General features: G+C 42.5%; 1 protein-coding gene across 2 annotated transcripts in view; it reads right to left on the bottom strand.

The window, feature by feature from the left end:
* Positions 1-19,456, bottom strand: part of GDAP1L1 (ganglioside induced differentiation associated protein 1 like 1) — a 494,626-nt gene that overhangs the window by 86,094 nt on the left and 389,076 nt on the right. For both annotated transcript variants that reach the window (XM_044089994.1, XM_044089993.1), the window contains one exon: positions 16,010-16,104. In XM_044089994.1, coding sequence (XP_043945929.1) covers positions 16,010-16,104 — 95 coding nt within the window. The remainder of the gene's footprint in view (positions 1-16,009; positions 16,105-19,456) is intronic.

Here is a 19,456-nt window from a genome sequence, read left to right as displayed (position 1 = left end):
AGCAAAAGCTTTGCTATGTACATATGCATTGTGTGTGTGTGTGGGCCATGTACATATCCACTGTGATTACATGTATGTCATATCCAAACATGAGCATTTTCTGGTGTACAGCGACAGTCATCTGTTAAAGCTGTGTAAGACCCAGGGCCCCTGTTATGTGTAGAGCCGACCTGGTTATGAACTGTGGTATCATTGCATTGCATACCACATGATGGAACCCTGTCAGTACATGTGTAGTCTGCACAGTTGCATTAGACCCATGTACAGTCCACTGGTCATGAGTAACATGGTGGTGTGGTAATGTATGGATGTGTGTTGCTGGTTTAAGGACATGGTGATGTCCGAGGGCTACATAGTAGACTGCGGCATGTACTACTGTGATCTGCACCTGAGACATCTGTGATGGCTCTTGAGTGTGTACTGGTCAGTACATGTGAGTGGCCTTCATGTACGTGGGGACAGTAACACCTGGAGTGGTCTGTCACGGTCTTATGGCCCACATGTCTGTATCTGAGGTATACGGTGGTGGTACTATTGTGCACAACTGTGCCATATGCCAGGTGTTCCTCACTGCAGAGATGTCCATATTCCCCATTGTTGGATCTGGATTGTCAGCGGTGATCACGAACGCTACACAGCTAGCACTGACGATGTGTGTAGTGCAGCATTCGTGCTAACAATTTTCACTGTCGACACACTGTGCCCTTCCGTGTTTAGAATCCGTGTGCATACAAGACAGCCCTTCACTACTACTAAGTGTGTGAGCATGTCCAGTACGTCGTTGTTTAGATGGACACACAGTACATTCCAAACTGTGCCCTTCCGTGTTTAGAATCTGTGTGCATACAAGACAGCCCTTCGCTACTACTAAGTGTGTGAGCATGCCCAGTACGCCATTGTGTAGATGGACCCACAGTACATTCCAAACGGACGTGTGCTACTAAGTGTGTGAGCATGCCCAGTGACACCTTGTGTCGGTTATGTGCCTCTGTGTATGGGCATGACCATTGAAATCCTGTATAGCGATAGTGGTCATCCAGGCAGCAGATGTCCATACCCTACGTCAGGATGGATTCCTACATTGAACACACTGGGACTGCCTTGAAGGGTGTACTGTCTGTGGCGTGCCTCGTATCCATGTAGTGTTGTAATAGTACTCCATAGACAGGTAGTTGTCCCGCTCAAACCACTGCCGTGTGTTTGTCTACGTCTACCTTGGGACAGTAATATGCTTTTAGACTGCTCCCTCTCCATACATTCCCTATCGGCATCTTTGCCTTTGCTGATGATGTCATCCACCTAGAAGTATGCCTCTGGGAGTGCTGTGTTCCAGTAATCTCGGTAGGGTGTTCTGTAACTGCGTAATGCTGTAGTGTGATAAGGTAGTTAGGTGTATGTTCAACTCCCAGTCCTGCCAAGTGTGTGTGTGTGTGTGTGTGTGTGTGTGTGTGTGTGTGTGTGTGTGTTTCCAGCTGCCTGGGGACAGAGTAATGCTTTTAGATGGCTCCCTCTCCATACATTCCCTATCGGCATCTTTGCCTTTGCTGATGATGTCATCCACCTAGAAGCATGCCTCTGGGAGTGCTGTGTTCCAATAATCTCGGTAGCGTGTTCTGTAACTGCGTAATGCTGTAATGTATTAAGGTAGTTAGGTGTATGTTCGACTCCCGGCCCTGCCAAGTGTGTGTGTGTGTGCGTGTGTGTGTGTGTGTGTGTGTGTGTGTGTGTGTGTGTGTGTGTGTTTCCAGCTGCCTGGGGACAGAGTAATGCTTTTAGACGGCTCCCTCTCCATACATTCCTTATTGGCGTCTTTGCCTTTACTGATGATGTCATCCACCTAGAAGTATGCCTCTGGGAGTGCTGTGTTCCAGTAATCTCGGTAGAGCATTCTGTAACTGCGTAATGCTGTAGTGTGATAAGGTAGTTAGGTGTATGTTCGACTCCCGGCACTGCCAAGTGTGTGTGTGTGTGTGTGTGTGTGTGTGTGTGTGTGTGTGTGTGTGTGTGTGTGTGTGTGTGTGTTTCCAGCTGCCTGGGGAAAGATTAATGCTTTTAGACGGCTCCCTCTCCATACATTCCCTATCGGCATCTTTGCCTTTGCAGATGATGTCATCCACCTAGAAGTATGCCTCTGGGAGTGCGGTGATGCTGAAACTTGGTAGGGCGTTCTGTTACTGCGTAATGCTGTAGTGTGGTAGACTAGACAGGTAGGTGCTCGATTCCACAGCATGGCAGGTGTGTGTGTCTGGCAGTTATACCCTATGTGATATCTGTGGGTGGCTAGCTGCGGGATTTGTTCAGTGTATTTTGTTGCTGACCTATATAGTGTCCACAGCCCGCATATTCTGCCAAGACACTGGGTTGTCAACACATACATTCGCCAACAGGTCTGGTGAGTAAATGTCAGCAGCCCTACACTTACCCTTAATAGAGTCTGACCCATGTGACGCAACAGAACACACATGCCTTGATAGTAACAACACTACATGATGCAGGTGGCATATGTAGTTTCCTTTTCATGCCTGTCTAATGCTTTGCTGTCATGTGGACTGCTGTTGTGATATAAATGCAATATCTACATATGTGTGTACATGTATATGTGTGTATGTATATCTATGTATATATGTATACAAATAATATATATGATATATGTGGATATGGAGAGATAGACATAGATATAAACATATATGTCTGGGGACATCAGCACTATTGAATGTATGATGATCTGCACGTGATAACCTGGGATGTTTGTATATCTGCCATGGCATAGTGGTAATGCACATCGTCTGTTGTGTGCAGGGTTTTCAGGGTGTACAGGCTGCACAAACAGGTGATGATCAGCACAATCAGCAGATGACATGGCCAACCCGCACCTGAACAGTACAATAATGTGAACAAGCATCATACACACAGGTTTCTTCTGCACTCTATACCACTGGTGTATACCTGCAGGGACATTTCATGACACAATCCAACCAAATGAGTAGGGCTGCAGAAGGCAACATAGACAATCATGTGCAGGAGGCTGAGGGCAGTGAGGATGTGTATGCTGCCGAACATCCCTTACTGGGGTGACATAAGACTTTATAGACCCAGGGTGACTTACCAGGGGCTACATGAGCTGGGGATGGTGGAGCCCTGTGGGGTGGACAGAGACCTGCTACAGCGGCTTGTTAACCTGTGCTTGTCACACCTGACACATCAAAGAGGCCGAGGGAAACCCATCACAGTGGATACCTCGGTATGTGTTGGCCTGGGTATACTAGCCACAGGTACCTCACACAGCACAACTGGGGATGTCATGGGGATCTCACAGGCATCTGCATCCAGAGTACTGTGCCAGTTCACAGACGCCATGTCAATACATGCTAGTGAGCACGTACATGTCCTCAACACACGTGATTAGTAGACCAGCAATATGCATCTCTTCAACCACATGGATGACTACCCTGGGGTACTGGGTGCTATAGCCTGCACACATATACACATCACAGCACCACCTGGTGGGTGGGATAGGGCCTACAGTCACTGCAGGGGCATACCCTCCAAAAGCTAGGCCACATGCGATGGCCAGGGCATTACACTGAATGTGTGTGCTTTCTGCCCCGGAAGCTATGATGATTCTGATATATGGCTTCTAACACAGCTGTACCACACCTTTGCCAATATGGACATCCCCTACAGTGACCTAGTGGGGGATGCTGGGTAACCACTGGTGTCGTGGCTGATGACACCCAGCAGCAATGCACACACACCTGAACACTCACACCATAATGAAGCAGATGCACAGGCAGGACATGTAATTGAGCATGTGTTTGGGATGCTCAGTTCACGGTTCTGGTATCCGGACACATCCAGTGGAGCCCTGCAGTATTCACTAGCTACATGCACACAATTTGTTATGGTATGTGCTATGCTACACATTCTGATCCTGCAGTAACGGTTGCTGCAGGAACAGCATGGAGCAGGGCCACACAGCCCAACACCACTGCCAAGGCCTGTACAGGCACAGTGTGACTTGGCGAAGGAACTACCTGAGCAGGGCCCAGTCGGCGAAAGGCCGTGCACAGTATGACCTGCCCTTGGCAAAGAGGCAACACAAGGCATATGCACTGACACAGCAGGTACCCACGGATGTCCCCTCTCTGACCCGCACACAGTACAATGGATGCCAAACATGACACTACATGTGCTCGTCCATGTATAGGAGGTGCACTGTGTGCATCCGACATAGGCAGCCCTCCAGCACTGTCCTCAGGTCCAGAACACCTCCAGGGTACATCTATCGACCTAAAAATTGGCAGTTGTATTAGATTGTGTATTTACCCATTGCTATGGTATGTATATGAGCATACAAGAGACTTTGGTGGCCGACTGTTAGGGCAGCAGACAGTACATGTCCATAGTGGCACCATGACATCTGTAGCACATATGGGGGTCACAAGTGTCCTAACCCACTGCAGATTATGTGATGAACATCATGTGTGTCCATACAGCCCGCACACGTTCCATGCAGCTGGACAGGTGTGGACCACTACAGACAAATGATATAAAATGGCCTATGGATATGCCCAATGAATGACCCCAACCCCCAAAGACACACAAAGACTACAGCAGGCCAGGCGGTTTGATGTAGGTTGTGAAAGCTAGGATGTCCAACACCACTGTGCTGGTATTTCATGCTGGGATCTGACGTACACTTGTATCCTTCCAACCGGCAATTCAGGTAGGTCCACACATTGACATGGAGTAACTGGCATACCCGTACAGTAGCAGCAGATGTGTACAACTGTCAGCTGTGCCCCCCGTCCAACCTACACATGTGAGAGTCATGTGCGCCACCCACGGTGCTGTGTAGGACTGTGGATGCGGTTGGATGTCCCCCCACGCTATGCAGACATGTAGCAACTGTCAATGCCACATGACAATTAACTACCCTGCAGAAACAGCATGACACCTGTCTGTGTAGAACAGAGGGGTCGGCAACACAGTACTGACTATCTGGACATGTGACACATGCGATACAGTTGTCCATACTTGGCATGCTCACACAGATGACGGTATGACGGTAATGTTGGTCGACAACATGTGTAACAGTCTTACTGGGCATGCTCACACACTGACACACAGGATGGCCAGTCATGCATACACCAGTGGTCCGGACATATCTGCTAGTACATTGCTATACTGTTGGATGACTGCTCTGTATGGTGTGTGTGTGGTCTATTGTCTGTACATATGCCATGGTCTATTGTTAATTCACATGAGCTATGTGCTGTGTGCAGGGTACTGCTACCAACACGTGAATAGGGCGGTTCTTTGTTTGCGGACAGACCGACGCCTTTGGATACGGACTGGGTAAGGCACATTCCAGCAGGTGGGAGCAGTTGTGCGTGGGTTTGCACAGTGTTAAGCACTGCTGATCTCTGGTTACAGCACCTTTTACCCGTTTAGACTCCACATTTCTTTAACAGTGCACTACTGGCATACTGGTAGACAAACATGCTTACAGCCGCTCGCTCACCAACATTTCTGCTTACATTTGTCACTCACGCTGGGTGTGTGCGATCCCTTGTGATGCGTATTACATCGGACTACATGACTACAGTATCGGGTATGTCTAACCATTTGGCGATGGCAGGCGTTCGGCTGTACGAACTCGGCGGCCTGTCCAGTGACGTAATCATATTATATGCGTGTTCCTCATACGATCTGCTCCCATCTACCTGATACATGGGAATCGATACTCTGCAATGTTGACATGTGAATATGATTTTGTTAACGCAGCTGTCCGGCGAGTCATGCTTCCGCATACCTACTGCACATTTCCCACCTTTCAGATTGCACGACGGGAGACTGTAGGAGTAACACCTTTCCCACTTTGCATGGGACAGTCCCTCATTAGGCATATGTCATGTGACGATACTCTAGCCATTGCAACTGTCCTGATTAGGGGACATTCTCATATTCTACGTGTCTGTAGTGGTTGCTTGTTACAGGTCTTGTATACCTGACACGTCAATGTGTTATATGTAGTAGCATAAGCAACTTTACAACTGCTAGACTACACTTTGATTTGTGCAGATATGTATATTGCTGTACTATGCATGGCTGTTGGTATGTTCTGCCCTGGTACGTCTGACATTTCTACAGAGCAGGTCCCACTTTGGCCATTCAGACTGGTGGCGGCCCTATAGATCCTATATGTAGATGGATATTGCTGTACTATGCATGGCTGTAGGTATGTTCTGCCCTGGTACGTTTGACATTTCTACAGAGCAGGTCCCACTTTGGCCATTCAGACTGGTGGCGGCCCTATAGATCCTATATGTAGATGTATATTGCTATACTATGCATGGCTGTAGGTATGTTCTGCCCTGGTACGTCTGACACTTCTACAGAGCAGGTCCCACTTTGGCCATTCAGAATAGTGGTGGCCCTATAGATCCTATATGTAGAGCTATCGCATGTGTCAAGGCAGCACATACCCACAGCCAGTTGTGAAATGACTACTTCCACGGTTTGCATACGTTAAGTTTATTCTTGTAGCATTATAATTGCTAATACTGTTTCCTACTACATGTAGCTGTTTCTGATACAACAAATTAATTTCTGACACCACTACACACAATATATGGCCTCCTTTCCCGAACTCACAGGCCATGTGCCATAACATTCATTTTGCAGGACACAACTGCCCAGACGGGTGTGTCACTCACAGGCATACGTGTGTGGAACCATCTATTATGCTATCATCTACCTGAGGTGGTCATTAAATTATGCACTTAACGTCACTAGCAGACCTCACATACCAATGGGGGAGAATGAACACTGTATCAGGAACACGGCATAACACCCTGTGGGTCACTTTTAGATGATTGGTTCTATTAACCAGACACACTGACAGTCACAGAGCATATGTATTCATTCACGTTTGTCGAGGTACATGCCATTTATGACTCGTACATGTCATCTGTCATAACCTGTATTCCGCCACCTGTCCACCTAATATCACTAGTTCTGGAAGTGTTTATTTGGACTTTGTTACATTCTGATTCATAACTATGGACGTCCATGTTAATCGGGTACACGGCACTGATTTGGTCTCTATGTATTCCCCCGATGGTTTACAGTATATCCGGTAGATGTGCTCTTCAGGTTTGGGACGTTAGGCGTCTGCTATGCCCACATAGGAATATTAATGACTTCCACTGGGCGGGCCTACTACATCTTTGCCAACCAGCACCTGCACACTTAAACCCATTATTACATACCCATGGTCCACCTACCTGGCACCCCTCTACAGCACTCATGACATATACTTACTGTGAGTGCAGCTGGGGTATGAGCACACCCCTACACATTGCCCACTCTCCCCGTCTCGGGACACATGTCGTATGTTTTGTCAACCCATGTATTATCACACTTGCACAACCTACTGTTCCATGTACACCTACATCCTGCTCACATCGATGACACAAGGTTGACACATACACTGAATTTTTGGGGTCCCACAAGGGACACTGTTATCCATGTTTAAAGTGTAGACCTTGCAGATCTCTCCCACTGGTACTTTCCTGCTGGTGTTTTGGACAGCAGCAGTATATTATTTTTATTGCCTGTATGTATGACTGACCGGCCTAGCTGGGTGGTGTGGGGGGTACAACGTTTATTTATTGGACCTCCCAGTCACATATGCCCGGGCTGTATATATGTTTCCCCTAATTGCTGTAAAGTAACCTAGTTATGTACATGTGTATATCTACAATTACATATTTGTTTTGTGTGTATATGTCTATATCAATACCTGTTGTTTGTGTATATATATCTATCTATATATATCTGTAGTATATCTTTGTGTGTGTATATATATATATCTGTATAAATGTATATGTGTACATAAATATATATATATATATATATATATATATATATATATAGATATATATATATATATATATATATATATGTTTTTATCTATATATACATCTGTGTGTCCGTTAACCTATACATTTCCCAGACATAGACACTTACACATGTGTATTGGGTTTTATCTTTGCTTCAACAGCATACTATTGCCTGACTATTGCCTTAGTCATTATGACACCGACACTTCACTCTGGTGAACTTGTGATCAGTATACTGCACGTTATACAGCGGACAGATGTCGCACGTTTTTCATGTCTGGGGTGCCGCTGATAAGTGTGATGTGATAGTGTCATTCGACCTATTACTCGTATGTGCAGCCTGTTATTCCTGCTACTGTGTTTGTTTCTGTGCACATTCATATCATTAATGTTAATAAAATGAGTGTTTGTGTTACTGAGATTGTACGTCAACATATTGATGTCTGCATGTAGTTGTGTCTTTCTGCTTTTCACGGTTTGGGGTTGTCACAGCAGAACTCCATTCCGCTCATGGGTAGCATTTAGGTTTTACGTGCCGGGCTGCCAGCCCTGACACACAACGTCCGACAACGATACGCCCATTCACGCATGTCTCCACGCAGATGACGCTCTATCTGGGAATCGCACCTACGTACTAGCTGACCTCCACGGGCAGCTCCATTGCAACTGGCGCAACATACCCTAGCACTCCTGTGTCCATAATCACATATCCATAGTTTCTCCAGCACAACCGTGTTGAGTTTCCACGCATACCAGCCATTATACACCTGTTATCGCAGCCATGACACACCTTTACACATTGCCCTCTCCAGAGCGTTGGGGTCCTGCACGCATTTTGTACTGCCTCGTGTAGTCACAGGCTCACCATCCATTCATATTTGCACATACGTGCCTTTCCTGGTGTTATGGATTATGAACCATTTGCAGGTTACAAGTGTAGGTGGTCGCAACATGTACTACATTCCGTCTGTTTACAATGTTGACGTAACACTTCAACGATGTTATGGCCACTGGTATAACCCTGCCTCTGGTGTGAATAGCGGTGCTCTACTCACACTTGTGCAGCTTTATCTGACATACCCTGCGAGCACTTTATAATTCCTTACTTACTCTAGATTCCCTTCACAACCCTTATTTTTGCTTTCGTCTTTCGGCGTTCCTTATATATATATATATATATATATATATATATATGGTTCTACCTGACTTCACCGACACGCCGGAACATCGACAGACAAAATCGGAGCCGCCAGAAGAGCTAAAGTGCAGAAGACCGACGCCGATGTTCAGAAGAGAGAGATCACAGAAGAAGAGACCACCGACGGATGAAAGCACCGCGCGGCGAGGATGGGAAAAGGCTAAAAAAAAGTATGTAGATGGACGTTAGGTGCGAAAAAGGTGGTTGTGTAAGGTAGTGTTAAGTGAGAGTTAGTTAGAGAGGGTGTTAAGTGTGCTGTAGTGAAGTGTGTTTGAGTTGTGGATAGGGGATAAGTGGTTAGGTTAGGGTTAGAGGAGGGTGTGTGAAGTTAGAGGTAGTGGATTTAGCGTGAGTGAGAGGTTTAGTGTGGGTTTGCAGGGATTTTGGTGTGTGTTGTGTGTGTATGTGGTTTTTGGATGGAATGTGTTTTTTGTTTTGATTGTGGTGTGTGAAGTGTATAAGGTTTGTTTTGTGTGTTATTGTTTTATTTCGCTATCGGGCATGTCGATTTTGTGGATTTTGTGTTTTTGTTATGTGGTTTTTTGGTGGGTTGATTGTGCGTGTTGTTGTGGTGTTTTGATATATATATATATATATATATAAAATTGCATATTTCTGTTATGTCTGTGGATATTTATCTATGCACACACCTATCTATATATATATATATATATATATATATATATATATATATATATATATATATATATATAAAAGTTACAGCTGTATAAGACAACATACATTTGCTATGCTAAAAGCTGCGTACACCCGCGCAGGTGCACTTGCATCTACTTATTCTGAGTTACATATGTTTACTGGCACTTCTTTGGGATTACATGTGCCGTATTCCTTATGAAAGTACCACTTTGATTGATGGAATCCTGTTAACGGACCCATGCAAACGCGGTCACCTTTACATGTATAAATGTTGGCTTTACTGCACAGAGGCATTCATTACACTATTAATATGTGCTATAGTCGTACTTGAACCGGGAATGCCTTCACGTTAGGTGGATGCTCTAACCACTACACTATTGCTGTTCTGGCTCATTTGTATGTATACTCATGGTTCATAGCTACTCTGACATACGCCTCACCACTTCCCTTACACAGCAGGCATCCATTCTCCTGCTGGGAAAACCGCAGTACTACACTTATGATATTCCCTGTTTCCTACTGCTCTGGACCCATGCTGCATGTCTACTCACTCCAAGGATATTCAGAACTCCTATGCTTATAGTCCTCGCACATACGCATGTTTGATTGTCAGGGTGTTCATGTGCTGGTCTGTGTTTAGGATCATCAGACTGGTGACTACAACTGCCCTGGTGCTGTTCAAATATCAGATGTAGCACATGGACAGAGTTAGTCCAGATTTTAACATTCTACCTGTGTTTACAGATGCAGGTGTTTGGGCACCTCTGACCACATTATTAGGTTGGCGCTACATAATTTAGGGTGGGGAGTGGTTCCACTACATAATGCAGGGGGGGGGGGTTTCCACGTGTTTGTGTTTCCCTTCCCATTTGATTATTTCATTCATTTATAGATACAATGAATATTATTCTGGACATCAGTTATAAATTCACTACAGGTATGCAATAGTCCTGTCAACAGATGTGACAGTTGGTTGGTGTGCTTATGTGTATGGACCTCTGTGATACTCGTGGACTCGTTTCTACAGTGACAGGGACAAGGCTATGACAACTCAGGGACAATCACGGACACTTCTACCATATTAGTACTATTAACTTGGAACGTGTAGACAGATTCATAATACTACTAATTTTCTGCAGTTAAATGCGTCTATTACTCTTCATTGTTGTAAGTAGTCATTCTCATTCAACACCTTTCCTCCAAAGGTCACTGACTTTGTGAGTGGTTAAGAGGCTTGCCAGTTATTGTGTGAATGCTCTGACCATTGGTAGGGTTGACATTGTCATATGTACAGGTTGGGATATATTCTGGGGAGGGACACCAGATTGTTTAGGCCAACACAGCCACGGTCAGTGCAGGTTTAGAACATTCATTAGTTTCCTAGCTGTCAGCCTATACCTTTAGCACTTTAGTTGTTTGCCTGTTTTTTTGTACGAGTTACATTTATTCTGTCCTGACGTGACTGCTTTAGGCAACTGTTACATGCAGTATGGTACATAGTTATTTCCTACAATCACAGGACATTTGGCATTGTATCATTGTTGGTCAGGTCATACCTACCCACACAGTAATTGTCCCTCACACAGTGGATCAGGGGGTATACTGTTTATGTCAGTGCCTTGATCACCCTTATTCCATGTGCCACTATGCGAATGTGTGCAATATATTCTCTCGCTTATTCGTGTCGGGACACGTGCTTCACGGGCAGGTGTTTGATCCTGGGTAGTAGGTTCTGCATGACCATCTAGGGCTGGACTGTCTCGTGCACCACTACTGCACATTCCAACTTGTGTCCAGATGTCTACAGGACTGGACATCGTGTCTTGATACCCATTCTAATGTTTACACAGGTTACTTATCCCATGAGGGATATCCAAAAATTTAACAAGACCGATAATAACAAGACCAATACCGACCATTCTTCTGACGTTACGAAAATGTGATGGGGGTTTTACATGCAAGGGATACATAGTTTGCAATCCTGAAACTGCCTAGGGTGACACTACCTACTACATATGCGTAGTGGTCACTATGTGTAGATGTGGCTGCACCAAACTAGTAGGCCAAGTATGGCTGGATTTGGTGGATGTTCATGTATGGGTGTGGGTTGTGTGTTGTGGAGGGGATGTTGGGTAGTCCATTATGCATCCAGGTGTGTTGCATTTGATATGGCCAGTTCCATCAGGACCAATCTATGGGTATGTGCTGGTGACATTTCTGTACATTTGTATCGCACATTTTAATATTCATATGTTTGTGGGATTGTGTTCTACAGTATGGCCTGTCTGGTTGTATTGCAGATGTGTATACATGTTGTTTGTGTTTCTTTCTGCTTCACCTGCTGCTCCCTCATACACCTCCAGTTCACCTATTCTGCATACGACACAGTCTCGCCTTTGAGGATTATACCATTACCCATCCCCCCACACACATATTCCTGATACTCCATCCATCACTGCTTTGGTTGATGGCCCATGACACGGTCAAGGTAACACATTGCATACCCTACATATGTCAGGTACCTGTATGGTTGTGTGGACTACCCTGCCATGTTTGACCTTCCACATGCTATACCTCATGCACATAGGTACACGCCCATACTTAACTTTCATGACATGGTTGGTATACCCGGGTAATACCCGTTCAACTGTGACATATCCTGATAAGTACAGCTTGGACCTCAGATGTGCGGATTTTGGCCGACGGTTCTAATCATTGGTAGGATGCCACCTTTTCCTATGTCCAGGATGGGATATATTCCAGACACATATCCAATTGTACTGGACAACACGTACCCACAGTCAGTGCTACTGATAATACTGTTCCTTTCCGCCTACATGTTGCCTTATTGTTGTAGCAGTTTATATGCTCCTTCTGTTTCGTTTACATGCTTATTCTATTTCCTGTCACATATGGTATGTTAAATACAGACATACCTATTGTATGTGACTATTACATGCGTTGTGGGATATAATTCGGTCATACGGTCGCTAGATATTTACATTTATCGTGTTTTTTGTTATGGACACATCTGCCCAGCTGTGTACTCTCCCTCACAATATGGGTCAGCTGGTGACCCTGACCATTAGGCTGGACGTACCTATTGGCGGCGCGCTAACATATGATGCGTTTCACTTCCACTTGGTATAACTATCTACACTGCGTTGGACTACGGGCACACGGTTTTCAATGTCATTTGTTCGAGGGATAGGGACCCGTTATTCCCTACCATGCATTTGTGTTTGCTTCTTCATTTTGTGTTCGCAGGAACTGTCTTGCATGCTTTGCATACGTTTCAGTATCCACGGACACTGACAGATGTGATTACTATTGCTTGCAAATTGTTATATACAATCATTTTAGGTTGCACATCAAGAGCTGACATTTCCACGCCTCCGTGCGGCACTTCGACATGCCCTATGCACTCGCGTTCCTTTCCTATGCACGTGGCTGTGGCGGCAGCACGCCTTCATTAATATGCATTTGGCACTACTGCGCCATCTTCACACCACACGGTCGGCGCAAGCCTAACACCGGCCTTGCGCCAAGCTTCATGAATCCCGGGGCAGATTAATATTTAATCTACTTACATGTTTAATTTAAAGCAGACTTGTGCATACGTCTGGTATTATACCAATCAAAATGCTTTATTCTTGTTCCTCCTGAGTTATAAAGTTAAATACTTCCAGTAGAACTTCACAAATCTTGTTAAAAATATTTGTAAAAGTATATATATATATATATATATATATATATATATATATATATATATATATATGAGGGCTTGGTACATTTTAAGATTTTTTACTTCAAAACTGAGGCAATAATTACTTCAATGATTTTTTCCCCATATATTTTTCTTGATGATATTTACAGATTTTAGCAGGTTTAATTTTATGTAAGTAATCACCTATTATGTCAGAACCTTTACAAAGAGAATCATACCCTTATATATCCCAGACATTTGCAAAAAGATGTGTATTATGTTGCCAGATGGGTGGAATGCTATAACAGCTTGAACCACTGATATACCACGGGTGGGTGAATTAGATATTTTAAATATTACCACCAATACCACTACTACCCTGTAAAAGGAAAAGGAATGACCTCATCAAACAACAATACAAATGCAAAACACTGCTGTTATATAACTTACTTGTGTCATCTAATTTTGTGTGGCATAATTGTTAAGACACATATTCATGTAAAACTATTGAGATTGTCTTTCAAATGACATTTAAAACTGACTCTAAAATTCAAACCAGTTGGAATGCATGCATCTAATAATAACTGCCAATGTATTTCTGCATTCTCAAGTTTCACTTCTCTGTCATCCCCCATACTTCTGTCACCCACCCATTCTAACATCTAAAATAAACATCTCTTAAAGGTTTTACATTCTGTTGAATGTTTATAATGGGCACTACTATTTACACTCATTATTCTTAAATCTCATGAATTTTATTGTTTAATCTATGCTTGTGTTTACTAATATAAACTGAGTTACAGGATAAACGTGAAGTAGAATAAATAAATGTAGAATTATAATTAAATTAATTAAAACATCCTGGTGCCCTTAACCTTCTACTGGTATTAACACAATAAAATGCAGAAAATTTGGATATATACCTGCACCAAATGCAATCATAAGATGTAAAAGAACCAAACTTTCTAGTATCAGAAGAAAGAGTGCCTAAAGTGGTAATTACTTTGGAAGCATCTATTTCAAAAAGCTCCTTAAGCTTTATTTCTCATTAATGAAAACATAGAGATTACCATCTCTTTTGTCTAAAACAGGATCAGCTGTCAAAATGGACCAATGTTTATAAGCACATTCTTTATACCATTGGAATCCAGACTGAATACCCCAGGCATAGCAAATTTGAAATCAGGAGCCATTTCATCATGTGATTTCTTTTCATGGCTACCAGAATAGATACCACCTGTAGTTTTAGAAATAACTTTAGTAGGATACCCTCTTAAACCAAATCTTTTTATTAAAATATTGGTATTATTTTCCTTCATTGTATAATCAGAAGTTAAATTATTAACTCCATGCAGTTGGCTTTTATAATGCTGTTTATGAGCTAACATACTGAAAAAATGAAGTTAAATGATAATACCCACATTTTTATAACTTATGCTAGTACTTAAACACCGAGTAACAGTCTCCGTGTTTACTACGACAATACAGCAGAACCCCCTGCAACATTACTGCTGCTTTCCCCCTCAGCTTGTCAGTCTCCTAATCCCTTTTACCTGCACTTATGAACAAGGACCAAAGCTACTTCAATTTTCCCTTTGTAGGTACCTCCTTATTCCTCACTTGCAGAGAGCAATCTTCTCTTTTTGAGTGATGTTTTGAGAAGGGTGTGGCCCAGTTAATTGTTCGTCGTGTAATTACGGTGCCCCTTTCCAATTTCCTTCCCTTATCACAAGCAGAAGAGTAACACAGTTAGCTTATCTATTGAACTGATGACCTTGCATCTTCCTTTCTGCTTAATGCATAGCTACCTGTCTCAATTTGCTTACAGTATACCCAGTTTTTACAGGTGGCGTCTCCCATCTGCCTTCATCAACCTATGCTTTTAGCAACAACTAATCCCAAAGCAGAACCTTCGCTCCTTTAAAAAGGACTGCCTCTGCATCTAACCTTACAGCGACATTAACAACTCATTTAAATAGTCAGCCATTGCATCCTCTCACTGACTCTCTTGCAGCACTGCCCCCTACAAGTCACAGTGGAAAAGCTTACCAAATGTAATTAATAAATGTTTCCTGGTGCAAAGTTATGATGATTGTCAATGTCTCTAATTAGGAAGTGTTCCTTCTCTGGAAGTTATACTGTAAATGCAGAGCATGCTGTACTCTACAAACAGCAATAATTTACAAATAGTCCTTTTCAATGACAGTTTGATTTTTTTAGACCAACATTGTAATATCCTTTCCTTAAGACTGTATTACAGAATCCTTATGTATTCAATCAGCTACTGTCCCTGCTTTATTGGTATTGCTTTCAGTTTTCTTTCTTTCTTAGTTAACTAGCACTACCTTAATCATAATGCATGTAACATAAGGTGTGATCATGTCTGTCTTTTCTGGTTACTTATATGGAGCTTCCATTATTAAAAAAAATAGATCCAGACTTGTTTGGCAGACAGAAATTATAATTCATTCAGTCTGCAATATTTCCCAGTCTATTAAAATGAAAACCAAAAAAAAAACAAATATAACAAATACTTATTACCATAAGTTTTTTCTGCTTTGAGAGGTATGGTTCTGTCAACTGAGGTTCTTCACAGTCTAGCTTCATCAGTTCTGAGGCTGCATTGGCTAAGTGTCCTTGTAGAAAATAAAAAATACTAATTAGAAGAATATAATGCAGATATCACATTTCTGTAGCAGGCATTATGTCCTTATCAAAAGTCTGTTTCTAATGAAATAATTAAACCATTTAAGTGGCTTTGTACATTTAGTTCAAATACATCCCAGGTGTATTATTTTTCACATGCATAGGTATAGGGTTGCAGACATTACTCATAACCATATTTGTATATCTCATTTGAAAAGTGTTAGATAAAGATAAAGCAGAATGTCTCAAGTTATTTCATATTGTAACTGTGTTATTTTTATTCACATACTAAAAAAAAAATCTTTAAAAATCTTAAAAAGCACAATTCTGTCATAAATTATAGTCACTAATCCTGAGGCACAACTTCCCAAATGGCTAAAATCTGAACAATACTTACCAAAACTTCCCTTGTACGAAAAACAAAATTCCAAACACAATTTAAATCACCCACACCCTACACTGAACTAATCACAAAAGAAGAACAAGCAGTATCCTTTTGTTATCAGAAGGTAATGTGCAGGGTTAGGGATGGGCTGAGATAGGATTAGGGTTAGCACCCAATGGGAAAGATGAGCGAGAGGGCTTTGCACACACTGTATACACACACCAGCACATACACATGCACAAAACTAAGCATATTCCCTTACTTATCCCTTACTCTAACCTTAACCTGCAAACACTTGCATACACACTCATAATGTTGAAACTCTTGGTGTAACTAAAGTTTCAGCTTTAACACACGTATGTGCGCGCACATACACACACACACACACACACACACACACACACACACACACTTGCCCAAAGCACTTCCCCAAACTAAATTCACATTCAGCAATCCTAACTTTAGTAAATACCCCTTTCAGCAAAATGCTATCTTGGTAAAAAAACACAGCAGTTCATTCCGGGCTTCTGAACTTACAAACAAGCTCTAGGATGTCAAATATCATATACTCACTCAATTGCAGTCCAACGTCCTACTCATTGACCATTAAAAATATTGTTTAGAGAACATCGACAGTATAGTATAAAATCCTGAAAGACGATAAGGTGGCACCAGAGAGCATGTGTATTAGCGCTGGGAAGGAGAGAACATCAACAGTATAGTATAAAATCCTGAAAGACGACAAGGTGGCACCAGACAGCATGTGTATTAGCACTGGGAAAGAGAGAACATCAACAGTATAGTATAAAATCCTGAAAGATGACAAGGTGGCACCAGAGAGCATATGTATTAGCACTGGGAAGGAAAACCTTTGCAGCTACTGCCAGCAAGCTGTCTGTTGGTACAGTGGTTTCAGTACAAGCTATAAAAGTTGTCATCAGTGGTTTCTGGTTTGGATTCCTTACAGCTCTATTTCAGTTTTTTTTTCTTTGTTTCTTGTTTAATTTTGGAGTGGTGGAACCATTTGATACTATGATCTCAGTCTCTGCACTTTAAATTTCATACTTTGTTTTGCTGGACTTTAATTTGGTACTGCAAATTTGTACTGCTGGAATTGCTGCTGCAGGTCTGGTAGTCTACAGTGGGTTGGAGAGATAAAGGGACTCTGTGCTGCTGGTTTGTTCAGTGTTGATGGGTTGTTATAGTCTTACTTCCTGCTGCTTTTCCGCTTATTTATGTTATTTCTCAGTGTTCTCTTGGCAATACCTTTTAACAGTCATTGAGTTGGGCGTTCGACTGCATTTGATCAATTGTCTGATGTCGATCTCTTTTTTGTCAATCAGAAGTTGTTACCTTCAGTCTGCTGAGAAAATAAACATTTGGCAGTGAACTTCTACCCCTAGGAATATTAAGGTAGCTTCAACACATTAAATCACTCAGAACAAGCAATTTACTCATCAGTCATCAATCAGCTCAATATGTTCAAGCAGCCTAATATCCTGGTATCTATAATGAGACCAGAAAACCGTGCTTAATTCAGGGACTGGTCTATACAAAGACACATACATGTTAAATTCTAGAGCTAGCTACATACTCATTGACTTTCTTAAACAAAGTCATCACATTTAGCTCATTACATCTGGATGATGCCTCCAGGTGTTTCTGCAGTTACATCCTACTAACGCCTCTAGGCATCAAATACTGTTTGTTCATATTTACATTAAAAATTACAAACCAACACAATGGCAAGCACAAGTGTATTGTTATTCGACCTGTCTAGTGCAGGTAAAGCTATATTAATTGTTATATATAATGTTAATTTATATTGTCAAAAATTTCCTGTTTCTCTGTCTCAAAAACCAAGTAACACAGACTGCTTAGCATCATACAAAAGTTGGGTGAACAAAAGTTTACTGACAGTATGTGTGTAACTTGAGTGTTTGCTGAGCTATTTCCAAGTTATTTATAAAATATTACACACTTAATAGTTATTCTGTTTACTTTGACTTATAAAATCCATTTTAAGACCTCAAACCTAAATAATACTACCATCATAAAAATAGCTTCTACTGAAGAGTGTGACATTTACACTTTTTTAATAACCTCTATGGTTCCAGAGATATGAACATTTGTTTGAAGTGTGAGGACATTAGGCTCTGCCCTTTGGAAGTTATAGAGCAGACTTCCAGAGCTCTACTGGAGGGAATGAGTTAGTAATGTCTTTTTCATCATTTATTTCTTTCTAGGTCATTTTTTGTCCCATGCCTACTAACCATCAAGCTATCCCCAGTCAGATACGGACTATTTATTCCTCCGTATGACAGACCATACCACAGTACCATCGAGTGTGAGAGCTGTTTGGAGGAAGCCTCATACAGGCAGCCATGAGGGTTGTTTCTGTCCTCACAGGCATTCCAGAAACTTTTCTATAGTTCTAACCCCATTCCTATGGTGTGGGCAAGTTACTTGCATCATTACAGGGCCCCACTACTCCTTTCCCCTTGCAAGTGTATGGTCCTGTTCACTTGTTATTGAAGGCAACCATCACCACTGTGGCTTGCTGCACCAAATGCCTGCCACCAAGATACCTCTTTTGCAATGTCACTACTCCTCCAAGGGATTCCCTCTAACACACACACACACACACACACACACACACACACACACACACACACACACACGCGAGCGTACCCGCACGATGGGCTTACTCATCCTCCTCTGTCTGTGACATCAAGTTCCCAAGTCACTAATTAAATTCAGGTTGCCTGGGCCAAAGTGAGGGCTTTATTCCTCAGAACAATACTTCTCAACTGCCCTGATTTCTGCAGAATGTCCAGATTTTTGCCTTACATTTTTGGTATGCTCCTCTTAAAATTGGTGGTTTTTTTTGGAAAACTACAGAGGATGAAACTCACTAAATAATGATACAGTAAACTCTCAGTTAACCGGCACCCATG

This window comes from Protopterus annectens, chromosome 12.part0 (assembly GCF_019279795.1).
Source record: "Protopterus annectens isolate FY-2018-M chromosome 12.part0, PAN1.0, whole genome shotgun sequence".
Classification (NCBI taxonomy): domain Eukaryota; kingdom Metazoa; phylum Chordata; order Ceratodontiformes; family Protopteridae; genus Protopterus; species Protopterus annectens.
The sequence above is the reverse complement of the archived record's forward strand: the minus strand, read 5'-3'. Positions and strand labels throughout refer to the sequence as shown.